The sequence below is a fragment of the Conger conger genome, chromosome 16 (assembly GCF_963514075.1).
Source record: "Conger conger chromosome 16, fConCon1.1, whole genome shotgun sequence".
Taxonomy (NCBI): Eukaryota; Metazoa; Chordata; class Actinopteri; order Anguilliformes; family Congridae; genus Conger; species Conger conger.
The window spans coordinates 25,285,776-25,306,870 of record NC_083775.1 but is presented as its reverse complement, the minus strand read 5'-3'; the positions used below and the strand labels follow the sequence as shown (position 1 = coordinate 25,306,870).

At 41.1% G+C, this 21,095-nt stretch overlaps 2 protein-coding genes across 2 annotated transcripts; both read left to right on the top strand.

The window, feature by feature from the left end:
• The first annotated feature begins 10,022 nt into the window (after positions 1-10,022).
• mgp (matrix Gla protein) lies at positions 10,023-14,212 on the top strand. Its single transcript, XM_061225226.1, has 5 exons — positions 10,023-10,152; positions 12,177-12,252; positions 12,359-12,388; positions 13,202-13,268; positions 13,614-14,212. Exons 2-5 carry the CDS (start codon positions 12,192-12,194, stop codon positions 13,744-13,746), a joined length of 291 nt encoding a protein of 96 aa, XP_061081210.1. The 5' UTR covers positions 10,023-10,152; positions 12,177-12,191; the 3' UTR covers positions 13,747-14,212.
• A 2,740-nt stretch (positions 14,213-16,952) lies between these two features.
• bglap (bone gamma-carboxyglutamate (gla) protein) lies at positions 16,953-21,037 on the top strand. The gene is made up of 4 exons (XM_061225224.1): positions 16,953-18,610; positions 19,073-19,108; positions 19,882-19,981; positions 20,304-21,037. Exons 1-4 carry the CDS (start codon positions 18,550-18,552, stop codon positions 20,404-20,406), a joined length of 300 nt encoding a protein of 99 aa, XP_061081208.1. The 5' UTR covers positions 16,953-18,549; the 3' UTR covers positions 20,407-21,037.
• Positions 21,038-21,095: the final 58 nt, after the last annotated feature.

Below are 21,095 nucleotides of genomic sequence, written 5' to 3'. Positions count from 1 at the left end.
CCTAAATGTTACTATATATCTATACACTATATTTCAAATGCTGTTTAGTACTACAATGATAAGCCATAATGTTTGAAGAATCATTATTAATTATGTTAAAATGAATAAGTCAGTCATCTTGAGCAATTAGAACTGTGTGTCTGTTAAAACACATTGAGCTGCAAAGTACAGTTTGTTTAATGAAAGTGCAGAGAACACTTAATCAGGTGTTTCCAAACCATGGCATTGGATAGGGCCTGTTTTGACTCTGTGATGCAGTCCAAGCGATGTGGGTCTTTGCGGAAAAATGTTTTGAGTTAGTGATCACCAGCCCAATTTGCCTGCATCATTATAGAGGCGAAGGGTTAAGACAGCTCAGCTTTCATAGAGTGACAGAAAATATTAAGGCGGGTTAAGAGAGACAATGTGATGTTATATGACAAATGATTGGTTAGCTATAATGTATAAAGACTAGGATACTTCCTACTGTTACTTTGGAATTCTCTGATCGCTGGACGTTCTCTGGAGCACACAGACTCCCGAGATTAATCTGTTTTATTTTAAACTAAAGATTTGTAATGAGCACCTACTGACTCTGAATATTTCTTCAACATCATTGCTGCCAAAAAAACTTCACCCACGTAAAAGGGACGAGGAGGTGAAGCGACAAAAAAATATTTCCTCAACAGTAGTCAATTGCTTACAGTAATATATTACTTTTTTTTTTACAAAATTTTCTCTGTAAAATTAAATCTTTTGGAAAATGAATATTTGGAAATCTCAAATGTGTTCTTTTATACTAACACACACAAAAAAAATAAACATATATATAATAAAGTCTAGGGTGCCTAAGACTTCTGCACAGTACTGTACATAAATAATGATATTTGCCCCTTTCCGATGCCATGGTCTCAAGGTAACAAAATGTTATTGAGGACAATATGCCTGTGACACATGGCATATAATTGTGCTAAATTAGCGATAGCATCACCCAAGGAGGGAGGCGTTTACTTGGCTGGTTTATCTCAAGGTGCAAGAATGCCTCCTGTAGTTGATGAAGCACCTGCACTCCGCCTGCACCAGCTGTACAGAAACAGCAGTCTTATCAGGTATGTAGAACAACAGACCCAGTAGTGAGACCAAGGCGTTGCTTTCAGTTCAAAGTCTTTATTGTAAGATAGAGGTTCAATAGCCAGCAAATGGAATCAGCAGGGAATAGGCAGTTTGTTATTAAGTGTCCAGTCAGAGGGTCAATACACCAGCAAACAGACATTAATGGCACTTGGCTGATGCTCTTATCCAGAGAAATGCACAGTTGATTAGACTAAGCAGGAAACAATCCTGCCCTGGAGCAATGCAGGGTTAAGGGCCTTGCTCAAGGGCCCAACGGTAGTGTGGATCTTATTGTGGCTACACCGGAGATTGAACCACCGGCCTTGCGTGTCCCAGTCATGTACCTTAACCACTACGCTACAGGCCGCTACAGGCCGCCCTGAGATATCAAGGATAATCCAAAGCGAAGTTGTACCCACAGGCGAAGGGTCAATAATGAGCGGGCAGAGCAGACAAAGCAGAATCCAAAGACAGAAGTCGAAAAACAAAAACAGATTGATAAACAGCGGTTCAAAACTAGACAGACGGGAAAAGCTAAATGCGGAAGTTGAAAACAAAACAGGTCGTAACGGGTATCAATCAGAATATAATGCTGGAGAGTATGGTCAGGACACATAACAATCTGGCAATGAGTTTGACAAACAGAGTGGTTTAAATACACGGGTAACAAGAGAGAAATGGCAATCAGGTGAGGGGAAACAATCAGGAAGTGAAACACAGGTGAAACGAATGAATGAAGTCACTGAACTGACAGACAGACTACAGTGTGCACAGAGGGTAACAATACATGGAAACGCTAAGTACTTAGACACAGACTAGACAACGAAAAACACAGAGCCTGATAAGTCTACTGTGCAGTGACTGCGCAGCTCAGCAGCAGGGCAGGAGTAAAGAGCAGGGGGACAGACAAAAACACAAAGGACAGAAGCTTAAAACAGAAAGAGGTGGATGACTGACATGCCTGTGGAGAGAGGGAGAGGCTGGGACCCCAAGTGTAGAGTCATAAAGAGGGAAGTAACTCTTAAAGCTTTGAGCAGTTAGGATAATAAGTAGTGTTCTTCAGCCATATGGAAATGTGCTCTGGACTAGAGGAGGGTGAGAGAGAGAAGGAGAGAGATATATTTAAAGACAGTGTGACCATTGCATGGCACCTGCCGTGTCTTGTTTTATGCATTGGTGGCTGCACACTACAATCAGTGCTGGGAGCAGATTTGAGAAAACGTCACCGCAAGGGTGGTAAACTTTGACCGAATGGTGATGTTAATAATCCTCTGGAAACGTACTGTAGCCTTAACTTTGTTTAACTGTTCAGAAAAGCTATAGAAAAATCTTCATGGAAACTCAAATAAAAGCCCTAAAAATACTGCAGTATGGCAACATACATATTTTCAATGTTGTTAAATCCCACAAAAAAAGTTAAAAGTTGGACCCAATAATTAATAAGTACAGTGTCTTAATAAGTCTTAATAATTGGCCTGGTTTTAGGAACATTATTTATCGTACATTGTACTTTTTTAGAACAACATCCTTGAATTTGAATAGCTTATGTTGCAGCGCATTCTTCTTTCAGTCTTCGTAGAAATATGTGTGCTGGCATTGTTGTGTGAATGTGTGTATGCATGTGCAAAAGCATGTCAGCATGTATGAGTGTGTGTTAGAATCTCATTGAGCTGACTGTTGGGCTGTTTTTCGATGGGCTCACAGCAGACTGTTGTCATTGGCTCCAGTTCGATCCGGTTCTGAGATTAATTTAATGAGACAGGCTTGGGGAGGTTCTGCCGCAGGAAGCGCAGACAGAAACAGTTGAGTATGTGGAATGCCGACAGAAAGATGCTGAGACACCCGGACACACCCAGACATGTCCTCAGATGACCTCCAGTGTATACATATACACAAACTCCAACATACACACAATACCAGATGTAGTGACATGGCAATAACTGCAGCACATTGGGATCAGAGTCACAAACTCCATACATACACAGACATATACTGTATACCTACACAGAAGCAGATGTATGTATACACCCACACACACACTCGCAAATGTGCACGCACACACACACACACACACACACATACACACACACACAAATGCGCACACACACACACACACACATACACACACCCACACACACATACTTTTGTATCTTCCTTTGCAGATAACAATGGAGAGAGAGAGGGTTGGAAAAACAGATGGGTATCAGTAAAAGGAGGGACAGACAGAGTTGCATAATGCAGACCAAAACATTATTTTTCCAGTAAATGGAGTAATTCACTTAAATGCAATTCTTACAGTATGTATCAAGACGTGTATTTAAAAAAAAAAAAACTTTAGCAACTGTAGGAATGTTTTAGGATCACAGTACGAGTATTATACAACCATTGTACAGTTGGTGTGATGTTGTGTTGTAGGAGCATTGTAGGAGAGTTATAGGAGTTTAGGAGTTGGTGGGAGCAGGCACAGACAAGGCAGACAAGTCACTTTAAAAACATCTGAAGTCTGACCACACTGGCTATGAATAGCAAACATATACATAATCTATAAATAAACTCCCAGCAAATAACATACACATACACACACATGTAAATAAACTCTCAGCCAGACCAAACAACCATCACAGCTTAAAACTCGGAACACAGAGACACATTATAAACATAATACATACGTTAAACTGCAACTCAGTGCTATATCCATGTGCGTTTTGTACTTCTGGCATGTAAGAATCCTCTCGGATACATCAAACCGTGAAAGTATCTCAAAGGAAGACGTGTAGTCTAACCGCGTGCTACCGGAATGGGATAAATGTAATGTCTTTTTCATCTGACTCCAAAATCGTGTTTTGACCTCTTAAAATGGAAGGAGACTGCAAATGAGGGACTGAAGCTTCTCCCCAGTTGTGTGACTATACGGATCGCTATCTGTCTTGGTAGATGCTATTGGACGCATGCACATTGAGACAACAGAATGATTGCAGTGCACTTTCTAGCAGTTTCTTTATCCAACCTGCTGACGTCCTGACACCACTGCAAACCCAGTCTGTTCCCTCTTGGGTGTCTGATAAAGGACACCCTCCGTAAACCACCCTTCAGACACATTCACATAATCTGTGTGCAACACTGCAAAGTGCCCATCCTAACCAGATCTGGGGGATAGGAAATACCATCATATGGGCTGCTTCCTGCTGGGTAATTTCCTGGCCAACCAAACATTTTGCATTTCCCATAAAGGCACACGCACTCCCAAAAACTTTTCTGATAAAAAATAGAATACAAAAAAGAAAAAAGAATGCCTGCACGCTACTGTATTTGCTGCCAATCCTGATTTATTTGTATGCCGTGAGAAGGCAGCCTTTCGACCAGAAACTGGTCTTCGTAAGGTAGACCTGAGATAGACCTGACAAAGACCAGATTCTGGTTGATTCTGGTCCTGTCATCTCACAGGAAAAAAAATAAATCACCATTCAAGCAAACCTTCCCTGAGACCCCTTTCCCAACAGTCCTTAACATTCCCCTTCAACACTATACCACGATACCAACACTATATAGTAACTAACACATCCAATCAGATACATTGTACATCCGAATTGCTACATTATATATACTGTAGCTCTGCTGTAATTGTGGAGAGAGGTCTAATGTCTCACCTGAGAGACAGGAGCTCCCACAGGACAGACCCTGTTATGACTTTATGGTTTTATTTTGAGAAGAGAGCTCAGAGAAGTAACAAGTGCCTCCTTATCCCTCCCTCCTTCAGTCCATATCTTGATCTCTGCTGTTAGCTTTAATTCCTCCAATTTTACTTGTTTACTTCGATTTTCCCCTCCTCTTCCAATCCCTCTCTCTTTTGCTGCTGCATGGACGTGTGAGTCACAGCTGTTTTCTGGAGTTTTCTGCTTGAACCTTCTGCCAATTTTCCCTCTTACAGATCCTATCTGCTGGTACATATAAATAAACAATATAATTATTGAGATAAACAATTGTGAAATAGTGTACTGTACTTAATGTTTCAATCGAAACAAACAAAATCAAACATTAACAAAAAATAGATTTAACCAAAATCAAAGTTTCATAATTATTGGTTTAGTACTCGGTACATCTACCTCTGGCAAGGACAACATGGAGTATTTTCCCGTGATGCTTGACAAGAACATATTTTGAGGGATTTGGGGCCATTTCTCTGTGCAGATCCTTGCATCATCCTTCACATTCCTGGGTTTGCACTTATCTTCAGTTATCTACCCTCTTCAGTTCAGCCCACAGGTTTTCAACTGGATTAAGGTTTGGTGCCTGAGATGGCCGTTGCAGAACATAGACTTTGCTGTCACAGAACCATTTCTGTTTGGATTGTGAGGTATGCTTTGGGTCATCGTTTTGCACAGATGGATGGAAAGTCCATCTCCAGCCAAATTTCAGCCATATGGTAGAGGCAACCAGATTTTCAGACAACATTGCCTGATAATTGATGGAATCCATTATACCATTGATCTTGACCAGTGCCCCTGAACCTCTGGAATTAAAACAGCCTCAAAACATCACTGACCCACCACCATATTTCACCATTAGTATGAGGTGCCTTTCCGTTTATGGATCTTTTTTTCAACACCAAACATGCCGACGCTGTATACAAACAAACCAATTTGGTTTAATCTGACCACTGCACCTTCGTTCAATCATAATTGAAATGACCAAATGAGACCAAAATAGAATGTTAGAGTATTTAAAAACAAAAACTTTAAAATGACATTTGAAACACATCCACTCCCTTTATATCAACAACGTAATTTTACTTTAGTTAAAACAAGACAACATGCAGACGCTTTCTCTAAAAATGTAAGTGGATCCCATGATTCAGTAGCTCTGTAGAACCGCCATTAACATCAATGACCATAAGTAACTGTTTTCTGTACGGGTTTGACAGTCCCATATATTGCACTGGAGGACTCTGGCCCAATCCTCCTTACAAAACTACTTCAGCCCTTGATATTTTCAGGCATTAATTTATGGATAGCTCTTCTTATGCCCTATGATACCATCTCATAGGGATTGAGGTCTGGGCTTTGTCAACCTAAAACCTGAATCTTCCCCTTAGAGATATATTGATGTGCTTACGATCACTGTCTATTTGCATGATCCACTTTCAGCCAAGCTTTAGCTGCCAGGCAGAGGTTATATGGCACAAAAATTGCAATTAACCATAAGCTACATCCATAGATATACAGGCTTTTGCAAAATTACACCTGAATCAACCACATGACTTTTGGAACACTGTTCTCTGGACATATGAGACCATAGTGGGACTGTTTTGCAAAACCAAATACCACATATAGTGACAAGAACCTCATGCCAACAGAATGGTGGAGGGGGGTTCCTTCACAGCTGTTTGCAGCCACAGGGCCTGGATGTCTCACAATCATTGATTGCACCATGAATTCCTCTCTATACCAACACATTTTTGAGGAATTCATGGTGCAATCAATGATTGTGAAACATCCAGGCCCTGTGGCTGAAAATTCTGCCATTCTGTTGGCATGAGGTTCTCACTATTTGTGGTATTTCGTTTTTCAAACATTTTGACCAAATAGTTCCACTATGGTCTCATATGTCCAGAGAACACTGTTCCAAAAGTCCTCTGGTTGATTCAGGTGTAATTTTACAATCCTAAGCTGAGCTGTAATGCTCTTTTTGGAGGGGGGGCGTTCTCTTGGTTACCTTTCCATACCTCACCATGAAAACAGTTTTTTCCTAATGGTGGCTCATGAACTTACCTTGTTGACACAAACCTGTATATCAATGGATATAGCTTATGGTTCATTGCAATTCTTGTGTCATATTATCTGACCTTGGGGTGAATTTGCTGGGATGCCCTCACCTGTATGGACTGCCAACAGTTTTGATTGTTCTCCTTTTGTAAATTATCTTTTTCACTGTGGAATTTTTCCACTTCATATTGTTTGTAAATGGCTTTATATCCATTCGCAGACTGATAAGCACCAACAATTGCTTCTCTGAGATCATCACATATATAATTTGTCCTTGGCATGCTGTGATTAAAAAGCTTTTAACCTTCCTAAGAGTACTGTTATATCAATTGTAACAAAATGGAAACATATGGCACTGCCCAGGCATGAACAAATTCAGGCTATCTTACCAAATTGAGCAACTGAGCACTGTTCAGAGATCGCCAATCTCCTGCTCTTTACTTTTTTGGAGAGTGGCTAGACAGAAGTAATATTATGTACTATTTTTGAAGCAGCCTTATCAGTGACAGAATACATCTGTGTACTTAGCAGAGAAAGAAAAGGGGGGAAAAACAAGAAAGAATGCACACAGTAGAGCGCAAAAGCACAACAATCTCCCAAATAGACACAGAAAATGTTTTGGCAATCCAGTCATTACTTGTCAAGTTTTCTTTGGCATGATGGTGGCCATGAGGTCATGGGGTCACCAAAATCAATGGGTTGTTTCCTATTGGGAACATTACATTACATTATTGGCATTTGGTAGACGCTCTTATCCAGAGTGACATACAGTTGATTAGACTAAGCAGGAGACAATCCCCCCCTGGAGCAATGCAGGGTTAAGGGCCCAACGGCTGTGCAGATCTTATTGTGGCTACACCAGGATTAGAACTGCCGACCTTGCGTGTCCCAGTCCTTTACCTTAACCACTACACTACAGGCCACCCACATGATGGCAGTCTAGCTACTACTTTTTGAGATATATTGATCACAACTTTAAAGTTGGGCCTGATGAAGGTATGAGATGAAAGGCCATGGGGTCACCAAAATTAATAGGTTTCTTCTGCCCGGGAATATGAATGTGCACAGCAAATCCAGCCATAAGTTTTCCAGATATGTCTGTCATGAGTGGACATTATCATAATCTCCTGGGTGGAGGTTCAAAAAAGTACATTTAATGAAAAGCAGGATACACGCTAAAATAACAAGTCTGCTGTCCTCCAACAAAACTGTTACTGAGGTATGTAATCTCTCAAAGATGATTTTATGAGACTAAAGCATCACCATCCCTACGGTATGGGGCTAGCAACATTATGCTATGGGCTGATTTTCATCTTTAGATACTGCACATTTTAGGGTATCACTACCTTTGTACTTTTCCTACCTTTATTTCTGAGTATTTGCAACATCCATCCATCCATCCATCCATCCATCCATTATCTGAACCCGCTTATCCTGATCAGGGTCGCAGGGGGGCTGGAGCCTATCCCAGCATACATTGGGCGAAAGGCAGGAATGCACCCTGGACAGGTTGCCAGTCCATCGCAGGGCACACGCACCATTCACTCACACACTCATGCCTACGGGCAATTTAGACTCTCCAATCGGCCTAACCTGCATGTCTTTGGACTGTGGGAGGAAACCGGAGTACCCGGAGGAAACCCACGCAGACATGGGGAGAACATGCAAACTCCGCACAGAGAGGCCCCGGCCGACGGGGATTCGAACCCAGGACCTCCTTGCTGTGAGGCGGCAGTGCTACCCACTGCACCATCCGTGCCGCCTATTTGCAACATAAAACACACAAAAACATTTCAAAGTCGAACAATGTAGCCACTGTTCCTGATCCATTCCTATGTAGAACTTGCACATTATGTGTTATTTTGCAATGAATATGTGAGCGTAGTGCCATGACATTTTGTTTCTTTGGTTTGTTTTGGGTTTTGGGTTTCTGGGTTTCTGTGTTTCTGGAAACTGTGTGTGACATATTCAAGATTCATGTGAGAACAATGAACTGATAATCAAACTGTGTTTTGAAAATTTCTTCTGTTCTCTGTTAATAGCATCGATGTCAAGCAGACTATCTTGGCACTGCAGTCAAATTACTGAATGTCAAAGCAATTATCATATTGAGCAACATTTAACACGCAATGGAAATAACAAGCATGTGCATATTCTCTCTCTCCCGACCTCCCTGCTTTCAGTAGATTTTTAATTTAGGAAAGAGCACTTCTATTAATTTGCATTAGACAGCGACGACTGGACCACAGGCTTTCAGCATACAGACCCCAAAACGACCACATCTCCACCTCAGTCTGGCACACAGAGCCAGTGTGGCACAGCTTGTTTCCCATGTTTTCTCTCTCTCTCTCCTTGAATATCTTATTTATCTTGCCTCTGGGCTATATCAGTGGTTCTCTCTGTTTTTGGTCTGTCTGGATCCTCTGTAATTTGTCTATTTCTGTTTGTTTCTGTCGTCAGGTGTTGCTAAGAGTTTGTTATTCTGAGGACCTTCCAATCTTATCTCAGAACAAACGGTCCCCTGGGCTGCACTGGAGCAGTGCAGAGACCGATGCACTTTTATGGAGATACGGAGCTCCAGTGTGCCGATCCAGCTTGAGCGCATTACTGTGGCTCTGGTGGGCAATTCCGGTCTTGGGGGGGCTGGTATTTACACTAGTTAAACGAGCTCAAGGTTTCATATAGGGGCACAAGAACAGTCTTTGGCTGTCATTCATGCACTCATCGAGAAATGTTGCAAAAATGTCAGACGGTGTAAATGGATGTCAGATGGCTAATTATGTCGTTGAGTGTAAATTAAGTCCAGAAGTTGGCGTGAAAACCATAAACCGATGCGGCCCTCGTTGTGCACCTCTGTGCGTTAACGTAGTGTCAGTGTGCTAACGTAGCTCCAGTGCATGACCGCAGCACCAGTGCATGGTCGCAGCTCCAGCGCATTACCGCAGCTCCAATGTGTTATCACAGGTCAGGGAAGTAGGGCCCTCCCTTTCTCTGTTTACTCTGCCTGCTTTCCCCCCTTTCCCTCCCTCCTGTTTCTACAGGGGAGGGAGAAAGCGAGAGACTTAATTGCTCTGTCTGATTGGGTAGGTGGAAAGGGGTGAATGGGGAAGGGAGGAGAGAGGAAAGGGAGAGATGGGAGAGTAGGGGAGAGAGGCGGCGGAGGGGGCAGGGGGAGGTGGGTATAAAAACTTGAGCAGTTGGGATAAAATTGATTCACTGTGATAGGCAGAGACAGACAGAGAAGAGGTGAGAGGAACGCATCAGTGAGAACAGTAACACATCAGCTTGAACCTTTTGGGTGAGTACAGCATACTCATCAATTGGCTGTGTTTTTGAGGACTTCTGAATGCACAGGGCATATATGATGAGGATATTCATTGTTTATTCACAGACAAGCTGCTGGTGGCTTGCTTTGAATGTTATTGGGAGTTTGACTAACCTGATGAGAGTGTTGTGTGTTAGTATTGTACAATGCATGTTTTAGGTAGCATCTCAGTGTTCACAGAGAATACCATAGTGTGTTTTAAGTTAATGTGTCATTAACAGTGTGTAGTGCAGTGTTTATTAGTGAGTTATCATTAGTGGTGGGTAGCAGTAGCATAGTATTGTACAGTATGTTTTGGGTAATGTGTTAGCATTAGCAAAGTATAACCTTATTGTGTGTTGTGTTGTCATTACCAGGCTGTAGCATAGATTAGGAGGCCGCTTCCATAACCCCAAAAAGGAGGATACTTTGTGGGATTCAGCAGAGCCAGAATGAAACCTGAAAATTACCCCCAGACCTATGACACACAACCTATGAGAAACAAAGACTGTAGTGTACTCCCCACATAGCTGAATGTCTATGCGATACTTTTGCCCTTTCCTGGCTGCTTTCAAGAGTATTTCGTTGTGTGAATGTAACCAACAAGGCTAATTTGTTAGGATGCCATATTTTTATTTGACACCACATTCGAGTCCACAAGTTTTAATGGAATGTAGATGCAGTACAAGAAATACTATTCCTTATCCTCAAAAGGAGAAATTGCCTAAGCGTCCGCTTCAAGTCTTCACCAGGGGACAGACAGGGTGTTTCAAAACCAGACGGTTTGGCCACCCTAAGTTTGGTGCAGTGAGTGGCTACTGTGTTAGCATTCGTGGTGTGCATTATAGCATTTGTGCAGTGTACTGTTTGTGTTAGCAATGACTACTGGCTTATTGATTGCTGGGGTATAAAACTATGGATCCCAGAAGACAGTTCTGGGGTTGTTTTGTTGATTTGATACTTCTTTGATTGCATATCTATGAATAAGATAATTAATCTGTAAGGAATGTTTATCTGTAGACGCAGTGCAGAGTTCATGGCCCATACAAGGTTGTCCAACGAAACGCTTTCCATGGTTAAGAGCCCTGTGCTTGGTGTAGGTGTACAAACCACACCCTCCAGCTGGGCCCATTTACCTGCACCTCCTGGCCTTGCAGTGATTGTGGCTCACTGGTGTGATTATGATATTGGTTATTTTAAGCTCCTGAAAGAGGTATATGTTTTATTTTATGCATTGCTTCTTCAATTTTGTTGTTTTGTTGTACATTCAAGCAGCTTCATCTGGTGGGTTGGTAAATATCCCTCATATTTTTTATGGCTAAAAAGTTGGTAAATAAATTCCCCTCTATCTTTCCTTCTCTCTCTTTCCCAAGCCACCGACTCTCTCCCTCTCTCCGTCTCTCCAGCCCTCCCACCCTCCCCATCTCGTTTTGTGGTATTTCCGTCTCCCCTTTCCCCTCCATGTTCTTTGGCAGTTGTCTTGTTTGAAGGCAGTGCTTTTTCATCAAACACATTCCTTCTTGTCACGACATTGGTAACAGGATCAAGGTTGCCAGATATGTGAGGTTTTCTTCACCAAAGTCCCTAAAATGCAATTGACCAGAACGCAATTGTTTTTCTTACAGAATTCTCCCCGCTCCTTCCATGAAAACCCTGCATCTACAATTCATGAACAGACATTATAATTCATGAACATACTGTGCGGATTTTCGATCACATGGTTTCATATGTGAAGATCTTGGGGACATACGAAAAGTCCCTCCAATTTCCCTTTCCTGTTCACTCATGCTATCAACAGAAAACAAAATGATTTACTGACACAGTCCCTGTTTTCTCTCTCTCTCTCTCTCTCTCTCTCTCTCTCTCCTCACATAGTTTCTCCTCTGTTCCGCTGTTTTGTGTTTTTTGCTTTTCCATGTGTTACATATAACTGTTCCCGCAGAACAGTTTAGCCAGTGGACACTGTGAAGTAAAACGGGATGCTATGGAGTTTTGATCTCTGTCTCCTTCTCTCTCAGCAGACAGACAGAAAGATGAAGTTCTCTGTGCAGTGTCTGGTACTGGCTACTCTTGTTGCTCTGTGCCTAAGTTACGGTGTGTATCTCCCAGTTCAGTGTTAACTGCAGAAATCTCTCAATATTTGATTGTTCTCAACAGTAAACTAGAGTCTGACGTCAATTCTCAATCTCTTTTCTTACAGATTCCTCTGAGAGTAATGAATCATATGAAGGTAAATAGGTTTCAGGCTCTTATATAAACACACATTTACTGTCTACTAATGACAAAAGTATATAGAGTATATCTATGCATCTGTTATTGTCCATAGTAAATATCACATATGATGGGATATTCTGTAATAATTCCATAATGGTGTTATATATTTTGTGTGTTCCGATAACTAAATCATTCTGGGGTTTTTCTATGAGACTGAAAGTTGTGAGATCCAGGAAACATGATTGTTTGGCCGTACTAGTTAGTGTAGAGTGAGTGTGTCAAAATAGATCAAGAACAGAACAAGAAAAATAAAGGTCATAGAGTTGAGTGTCTTTGTCAAACTGCACACTTTCTCATTGTTAAATTGAGAAATTTCCCCCAGAAAAACCTAGTTTGTCTCCAGATCCTTAAGGCATACCTATGAGTTTGCAGATGTATTCATTTGAGTTACATATGTTTTCAGTTGGTGGTTCTGCTCAAAATGACTTACATGATCATTAGCGAACAACACCAAGTGCAAATAATCATGATAACTACAAGAACCAGAACAGAACAGAGACAAACTCTTATTGTGAAGCTTCAATAATAGAATTAAAAGGAAACCACTGATTTCAATAACTTTACATTTGTTCCGTACATTTTCATAGACTAAATCATTGCTTTTATTAAATGGTAAACCACACTTTAACTTAATAATACCACAGTCAATTGTTATGCTGGAAAGTAGGCCTTCAGTGAGGCCTACATCTGTGAGCCAGCTGTCTTTTCAGACTGCATTGTCTCGGCTCATAATTTTTTATTATTATTTTTTTCAATATCAAAATTCCAGACTTGTTTATGCATCAGCAGCAAGCCAACTCCTTCATCAACCTTCCAAGAGGAAACGCACCGAGGAGGTACTCTATACACCTTTACATACACATACACAAACATGTAAACATCCATGCGGGTACACATACACCCACAAGCAATGCGCACCCACAAAGATAGATACACACACACACAAACATGAGCTTTTTTAAAATGCCTGACATTCATTGCTATGGTTCTCCTCATTCTACTTGTATCAGTAAACTTGTCAACTCTTATCCTATCTTCTCTCACTCTCTCTCTCTCTCTCTCTCTCTCTCTCTCTCTCTTTCTCTCCCTATCTCTACCCTACCCATTCCCTCCCTCTTTCCCTCACTCTCTTTCTCACCCCCTTTCCCATTGCTGTCCAACTCCCCCCCTCTCTCTCTCAGGGGGGTAAAGTCACCTGCCGAACGTCAGACTGAGATCTGTGAGGATTACTCTCCCTGCCGCTCCTATGCCTACCGCCATGGCTACCAGACGGCCTATAAGAAATACTTTGCAGCACGGACTCGGAGGGCCTGAATTACGCGAGGATTGATTGGACCGAGAGCATGTCAGTCAATCAATGCATCGATACTGACCGCCTTTAAAATATAGCATTCTATCTCACATTTCCATTTGTCTGCTCTTGGTACCTTATTCATTACCATGAAAATAACACTGTATTCTTCAGCATACAGCTGTGATTGTGAAGCCACTTTTACACACCAAACGCATGCTGTGCACTTCACTGAGAGTCTGTACTTTATATCGCATTATACACTCAGTCTCTCTGTATGTCTCTTTCTCCTACTTGCACTCACCTTCAACATGAAAGTGGTGTTTGGGGAGACGGTGCAGTTATAACATTAGTCACCAATTGTGTTATTCTCCATTTTGTTTTTATCATACTTCATGCTTTCTTTATCACCTATCCCACAATCTACGTCTGCTTTTTTCTGTCCATGTCTTTTGAAAAATTAAAATTGATTTTTAAGAAACAAAAAAATGAGAGCCCAGTTCTTTCCCATGCTGTGTTCAAAGGTCAGTGCTCTGAAGATGATCTCACAAACACATCACACTTGGCTTTACCAAACATCTTATCGTTTAGCACACTTTTGCCATTGAACATGCCTGTAATGTGTCAGCTAAATTATACAGAACTAAACAAACATTTGTCGCAAGTTATTTACTTTGCAGCAGATGTCAGTGGAAGCTAAAGATAAAGTCATTGTGGGCTCTCTGTAATTTGAGTATTGACACTGGAGAGAGATGTGAAGAGCTAAACACACGGTGGTTCAGCAGTGGCGGCAGCCCTGGCAGTTGCCGGGACAGCGTGGCATAGTGGTTAAGGTGCTGGGCTTTGCACCAGGAGGTTGCTGGGTTTAGTCCCATGTGGGGTGCTGCCATACTTGCTTTGGTTAGTTTGAGTAAACAGCCAACTGAGGGAGTGTTCCTGGCAGCCTCCCTGGGTCAGGGTACCTGGCAGGCAGAGTCTTACTCTAGCAGGTCCAGCGAAACACTCTGCCAGCGTTTATATTTACGTTATAAACCTCCCAGAGCTGTTTTTATGGAAACTCCACTTTAATATGGGAGTCAGAGTTACTCAGTGACTCAGAGTGATAGACTTATACAGAAGGGTTCATAGTGACCATTACACTTTTTCTGAATGCTTCTCCATGAACCCTTTGGAGCCCGGGAGATCCATCTGGAAGACAATAGCCCCATAAAAATGGATATATTTCGCTTGTGTGTGTGTGTGTGTGTGTGAGAGAGAGAGAGAGTGTGTGTGTGTGCTTGGGTGCATGAGTCTGTGTCAGTCTGTTTGTCTGGGTAAAAGTGCAAACGTAATATACCAAAAAAGATCTCTTATTGACATTTTATACCTGGCATATCATTCATACCATGTTACCATCTTACAAAATGTAATCTTAAACATTTTAAGAATCTTTTGCAATACATACACAGAATTGCATACATGTTTGACAGTGCAAATAATTTACATCCTATATATTTTGACATATATTACCTTTAAATAAGATGCATAATCACAGTGCAGTGTGGAATATGGTATTTGTGTACAGTAGAGTCTGTGCAGGAATATATAGGTCATAGTCTGACTGCCCCAACTTTGACCACAGACCATGGCCCCACATTCTGTATGGCTGTTAAAACATATAAAAACATTTTATTTAACATTATTTATTTAATATTTAACATATTCAAACTGTATTTATATGTTTGATTGCACCTGGCTGCACACACACTTGCAATAGGAAGTGAGATGCGGTTAAAAAGGTTGAATCCATCTGTTATGCTTTTTGAAACCAAAGCAGAGGCCCTTGTGCAAATGGGTTCTTATGTCCTTCCCAAGTGGAAACACATAAACGATACAGACGCTGGCCAGAGTAATTACAGGCTGTTCCACCAAGGCAACATAAATAAGTGAGTGAGAGAAAGAGAGAGGTCATCCTGCAACAGTATACAGTGTAATATATTCTACACAGGATAAATCAACTTTATTATTGAATTAACAGGAATTATAGTCTGCATGATACACTCAGTAAGCACTTTATTAGGTATTTACTAGACTTATTTTTTTAGACTTCTACTCCTGTAGCCTATTCACTTAAAATGATGATGTGTTGTGTGTTCAGAGATGTTCTTCTGCATACCACTGTTGTAATGTGTGGTTATTTTTGTTAGCTGTCAGCTTTGGCCAGTCTGGCCATTCTCCTCTGACATTTCTCATTAACAAGGAGTTTCTTTCTGCAGAAGTGCTGCTCACAGAAGGTTTTTTTTTTTTGCACCATTCTTTGCCAGCTCTAGAGACTAGTGTGCGTAAAAATCCCAGGAGATCAGTAGTTTCTGAGATACTCAAACCAACCTGTCTACCACCAACAATTATTCCTCGGTCAAAGTCACTTAGATCACCCTTTGTTCCCCATTCTCATGGTTGATGTGAACATTATCTGAAGCTCCTGACCTGTATCTACATGATTGTATGCATTGCACTGCTCCCACACAATTAGCTGATTTGATAACCGCATGAACACGTAGGTGTAATAAAGTAAAAATGTTCCTAATAAAGTGCTCGGTGAGTGTATGTATTACATATAAAATATTTTATGTACATATGCATACATACCTGTATATACACGCACCTGTGCGTACAATTTCTGTGAATATACAGTATACAGTATGTGCATCAAATAAATACATTAATAATTAAAAATGAAAAACACCCACTTGCATACACTGAAATACAGAGGGCAATTAGACTGGTCATGATCGTATCGAGCATCATTCCAAATCTTGTTTCCTAATATAGACAAGGGTTGGGGTTTGCTGGAAAATCTCTAATTAAAACTCCAACACATGTCTGGTGGTCTTGCTTGCTTTATCAGTAACACATGGTCTACTGTTCTGTCTTCAGCTTGTGGTCTGCACTCTGAGAAATCCTGACACCTCAAGCCAGATCCAAGTAAATACATGTTTTCTCCCTTGGGGGAAATATGGGAAGATATTTTAAGTTAATTCTTAACTTTTATTGATATTTAATTACATCTCTTATGGTATTGAGCAGTTCTTGGAAATTCTGACAGACATCGGTTTTAAATAGTTTTGTTTTGGAACAAGATATTTCCAATGGTCTGCATTTTGTGTCCTCGATCTATACCCATAGCCTTGGATTATTTCTTATAGTTTTTGTATTTAGAGAGGACCTTTACAATTGTGGGCATCAGGGCATTTGAGGATTTGTAGTCTAAAGCAAGAAAATACATTTCAAGCATTGCAAAAGCAGCAAGAACTATGAAATTATATCTCCAGGAATTGTGCAGGGAAATCTGTGAGTTTTTATTTGCACAGTGACACAATAGGTGTTGTTTTGGCTCTGTAGACAAGCACATTCAATTTGAAACAATAAAACAATGGATATTAAGGTAAAGTGTAGATTTACCACTTGAATTTGATTCATTTGGTATTTACATCCATGTCCAGTGATCTACTCTTCGTATATGCACATTACAGCCCTAGTTCCTCCATTTTAGGGGAGCAAATATAATTGGACAAATTAGCATAATCTGAAATAAAGTCATGATATTTAGTACTTTGCTGCAAATCCTTTGACGGAAATCATCATTAGACATCACCAGATTCTGGGAAGATTCCCTGGTAATGCTCTGTCAGATGATTGACTTGGACAGTCAAAGACATTTCACTATTTCATCCTAAAAAACACCTTGGTTGCTTGCAGTGTGATTGCGCTCATTATCCTGCTACAAGGTTAAGCGCTGTCCAATAGGTTTTGAGGTAGGCTATTTGGTTGGATTTGAGCAGACAAGATGCTTCTGTATATGTCCGCATTCATCCTGCTGCTGCCGTCAGCAGTCACATAATGAATAAAGGCAGTTCTAGTGGCAGCCATACATGCCCAAGCCATAACACTAACTGTGGGGGTCACAAGAAGTAAATGTCTTTCTCCACCTCTCTCTTTCCATCACTTTGGTACTGGCCCTGGACTGGAGGTGGCCCTCAGGTGCTGCACTGTGGCTGCCCACTGCCCCTAAGTACCCAAGTAGCAAATTTTGTTAGTTTGTTGCCAGATTGTCATGTGCTTTTGACATACTCTCCAGCATTTATTTCTGTCTGACTTCCCATGTATGGAGCCGTCTGTTCTGATTTGTTTGTGCTTTTGGTTTTCTGATTCTGTTTATCCACCTGTTTCGAATGCCTTATTGTTTTCGACCCTCTCCCTGTGACCGCGACCATTCTTTGGATTACCTGTATTATTTCTGTTTGCCCGGATCCCGGACCATTGTTTGGTCTTTCGATTACGAACTGCCTAATCAACATTATACCCATTTGGTGGTTTTCAACCCCCGCCTGTCTGATCTGCTGCAAAGCTAATAAAAACTTTAACTTGAACTTCTGTGGTCTTGCTATTGGGTTTGTTGTTCTGGTGCCTGACAAAAAAAAAAAAACTCAAATTGGAATTAAAATATATTGAGGGGAAAATGATATGCTCTGTATAACAATATTGTGTATTTGTTACAGTTGTGTACATTTTGTTATGAGGCTACCCAGTGTAATGTACCATCATAATAAATACTGAGCAGGTAGGTGTGCATACAGTATGTTTATGTGTGTATGGGCATATACCCATGTGTCTGTGTGCGGGTGTGTGTGGGTGTATGTTATATGATTCCCTAACCAATCACACACTGGAGGCATTGTTGGGGAAGAACTATAAACGCAGTGTGTGCTGGAGTGACAGAGGAGATCAGTGGTCAGACTTGTTGGTCAGAGAGAGAGAGAGAGAGAGAGAGAGAGAGAGACGAAAAGATGAAGACTTTAGCTGTTCTCGTCCTTTGTGCTGTGGTGTCTGTCTGTCTGTCTGTCAAAGGTAAGGGGTGAACTGATGTGTATGTGTGTATGTTTCTGTGAGTGTGAGTGCATGTGTGTGTGTGTGTGTGTGTGTGTGTGTGTGTGAAGGTCTTTTACCAGGTGAGTCCCACTCAGATATCCATCTCTTTTTGTGGTGATGGAGATGGGGTGGGGTGGGGTGGGGGCCAGAATAATCTGTCTAAATCACAAAATAGAATAAAATAAAATATATTAATCAGCAATGGCGCAGTTGTAATGCATGTTTTTATATGATTTTCTGTAAACATGAGTGTAAATATCAGTATTAATGGGAGAGTGGAGTTATCAGTGTTACTCTGAGAGTGATATCATCACTGTTATTTCTGACAATGAGTTTATCAGTATTAATGTGGGAGGGATGTGATCAGTCTTGTGAGAATTAGTTAATCAGGATGTATTAAATATGATAATTAATTTCTCTGTATTTCACTTCTGTGTACAGGGCCAGCCCCTTCACCTGACAGACCAAATAATGAGGGTAAGGCACTGCCGTATTTAATCATATGAAATTGAGTGTGTGTGTGTGTGTGTGTGTGTGTGTGTGCGTGAGTGTGTGTGTTTGAGTGTGTGTGCGTGTGGGTGTGTGTGTGATATAAACACAGATTATTTAGACTCACTCAGCTACTGCATTCCTTCCCCCTCCTATGCTTCGTAACTGCTGGAGGTTTCCTTTGCTAACAGGAGTTCACTGTGCTGTATCCAAGAACAGAATATCCATTGCCATAATATTACACTTGGCCATGCCTATTCATGAATGCAACAAGTCCCTTTGGAATGTTTCGAGTTCAATGCTAGCCAGAACTTTCAGTTTTAAGAACATGCACCTAAGTATCTGATTGATTGATAGAATCTGTGATTAAATTTGTCATGAGAGAAATATGAAGTGTTGAATATTGGAAGGGTGTGGTAGAACATGAGTAACTTTCAAACTATCTGACTAACTAATGGTGTATGTGTGTGTGTGTGTGTGTGTGTGTGTGTGTGTGTGTGTGTCTTTGTGTTTGTATCCTGTGTATGTCTATTGTGAATGATGTGTGTGTGTGTGTACTATGTGTCGTGTGTGTTTGCATGCTGTGTATGTGTATTGTATGCTGTGCGTGAATGATGTGTGTGTGTGCTTGCGTGTATGGTGTGTGTGTGTGTGAATGGTGTGTGTGTGTGTCTTTGTGTTTGTACCCTGTGTATGTGCATTACTGCGCATGAATGGTGTGTGTGTGTGCCTGTGTGTGTGCATGTTTGTGTGTGTTTCAGTGTTTGTGAAGAGGGACCTAGCCTCAGCGCTCATGAGGCAGAAGAGAGCCCCTGCCAGAGCTCGTGCTGCCCCTGCCCTGACCCTCACCCAGCTGGAGAGGTACTGTACATATCAGGCCACTGCCTTTGGCACTCAGAGCTTCTCATGCCTCTATTGAAATATTACTGACTACGTGTGAGAGCACAAACCTGTCTGATGTGTCAAACCATATTTTGGCCATGTAATGCAAAATATTTTTACTGGTTCAAATATACAAATTTCACAACACGACACCAGCAGGCACACATCTATGTATGTACGGAGTTCAATTATATTCCTATGCACATTGTGTGCTGTGTGCAAAGTCTAACCTTAAATATCCTTTTTTCTTTCTCTTTTCTTCCTCTCCTCTCACTATCCTCCCTGGCCTGCTCTCGCTCAGTCTGAGAGAGGTGTGTGAGTTGAACTTGGCGTGTGAGCACATGGCAGAGACAGCCGGAATCGTGAGAGCCTACAAAGCCCATTACGGACCATTGCCCTTCTAGAGCGCTGAACCTTCAACCAATCACCTTCAACTTCACGCTGTTCAACCAATCACCTTCACCATCTCCCCTGCTGAGGAGTTTTAAGACAAATCCTTTCCACCGGGTGTTTTTAATCATAGAAACACGGGGAGATACATCACCTCCCGACACCTGAAACGCAATATTTTATATAGAGCATTTCTTTTTTTTCCTTCCTAAACCACTAAGTAAGCTAAATACCTTCAACTTGTGATATGGCTTAATAAAATTCAAAGGAGTCACAACTGAAACAAGTTTTTAAAAGAAGTTCTTAAAGAATAAAGAATAAAGTCAAGAACACGGCTACAGAACAAAACTTTGAGAGAGAAGGAGAGAGAGGGAGGGAGAATGAGATAGACCTATAGGTAAACCATAGAAATAGACAGAGCACTAGAAGGAAAATGATAGGGCATCAGGCAGAAGAGAGCATTGATCACTTAAAATTAAATTTGTTTATGATTCTGTAACCTTACACTTTCTTTGCTTTTCCATTTTTTGTGGATGCTTTTACCTCTCTGTGTGAACTTACTTTGTGGTAGATCTTAATATTGCATCATTTGTATCCTTAATCTTTAGTTTATCGGTAGGGTAATAAAGTTCCCATCATTCACAACATTGTGTCTCAAGTTTCTGCCTGGTATCTGTGTTACTGTCTGGTACGATCACCCTTA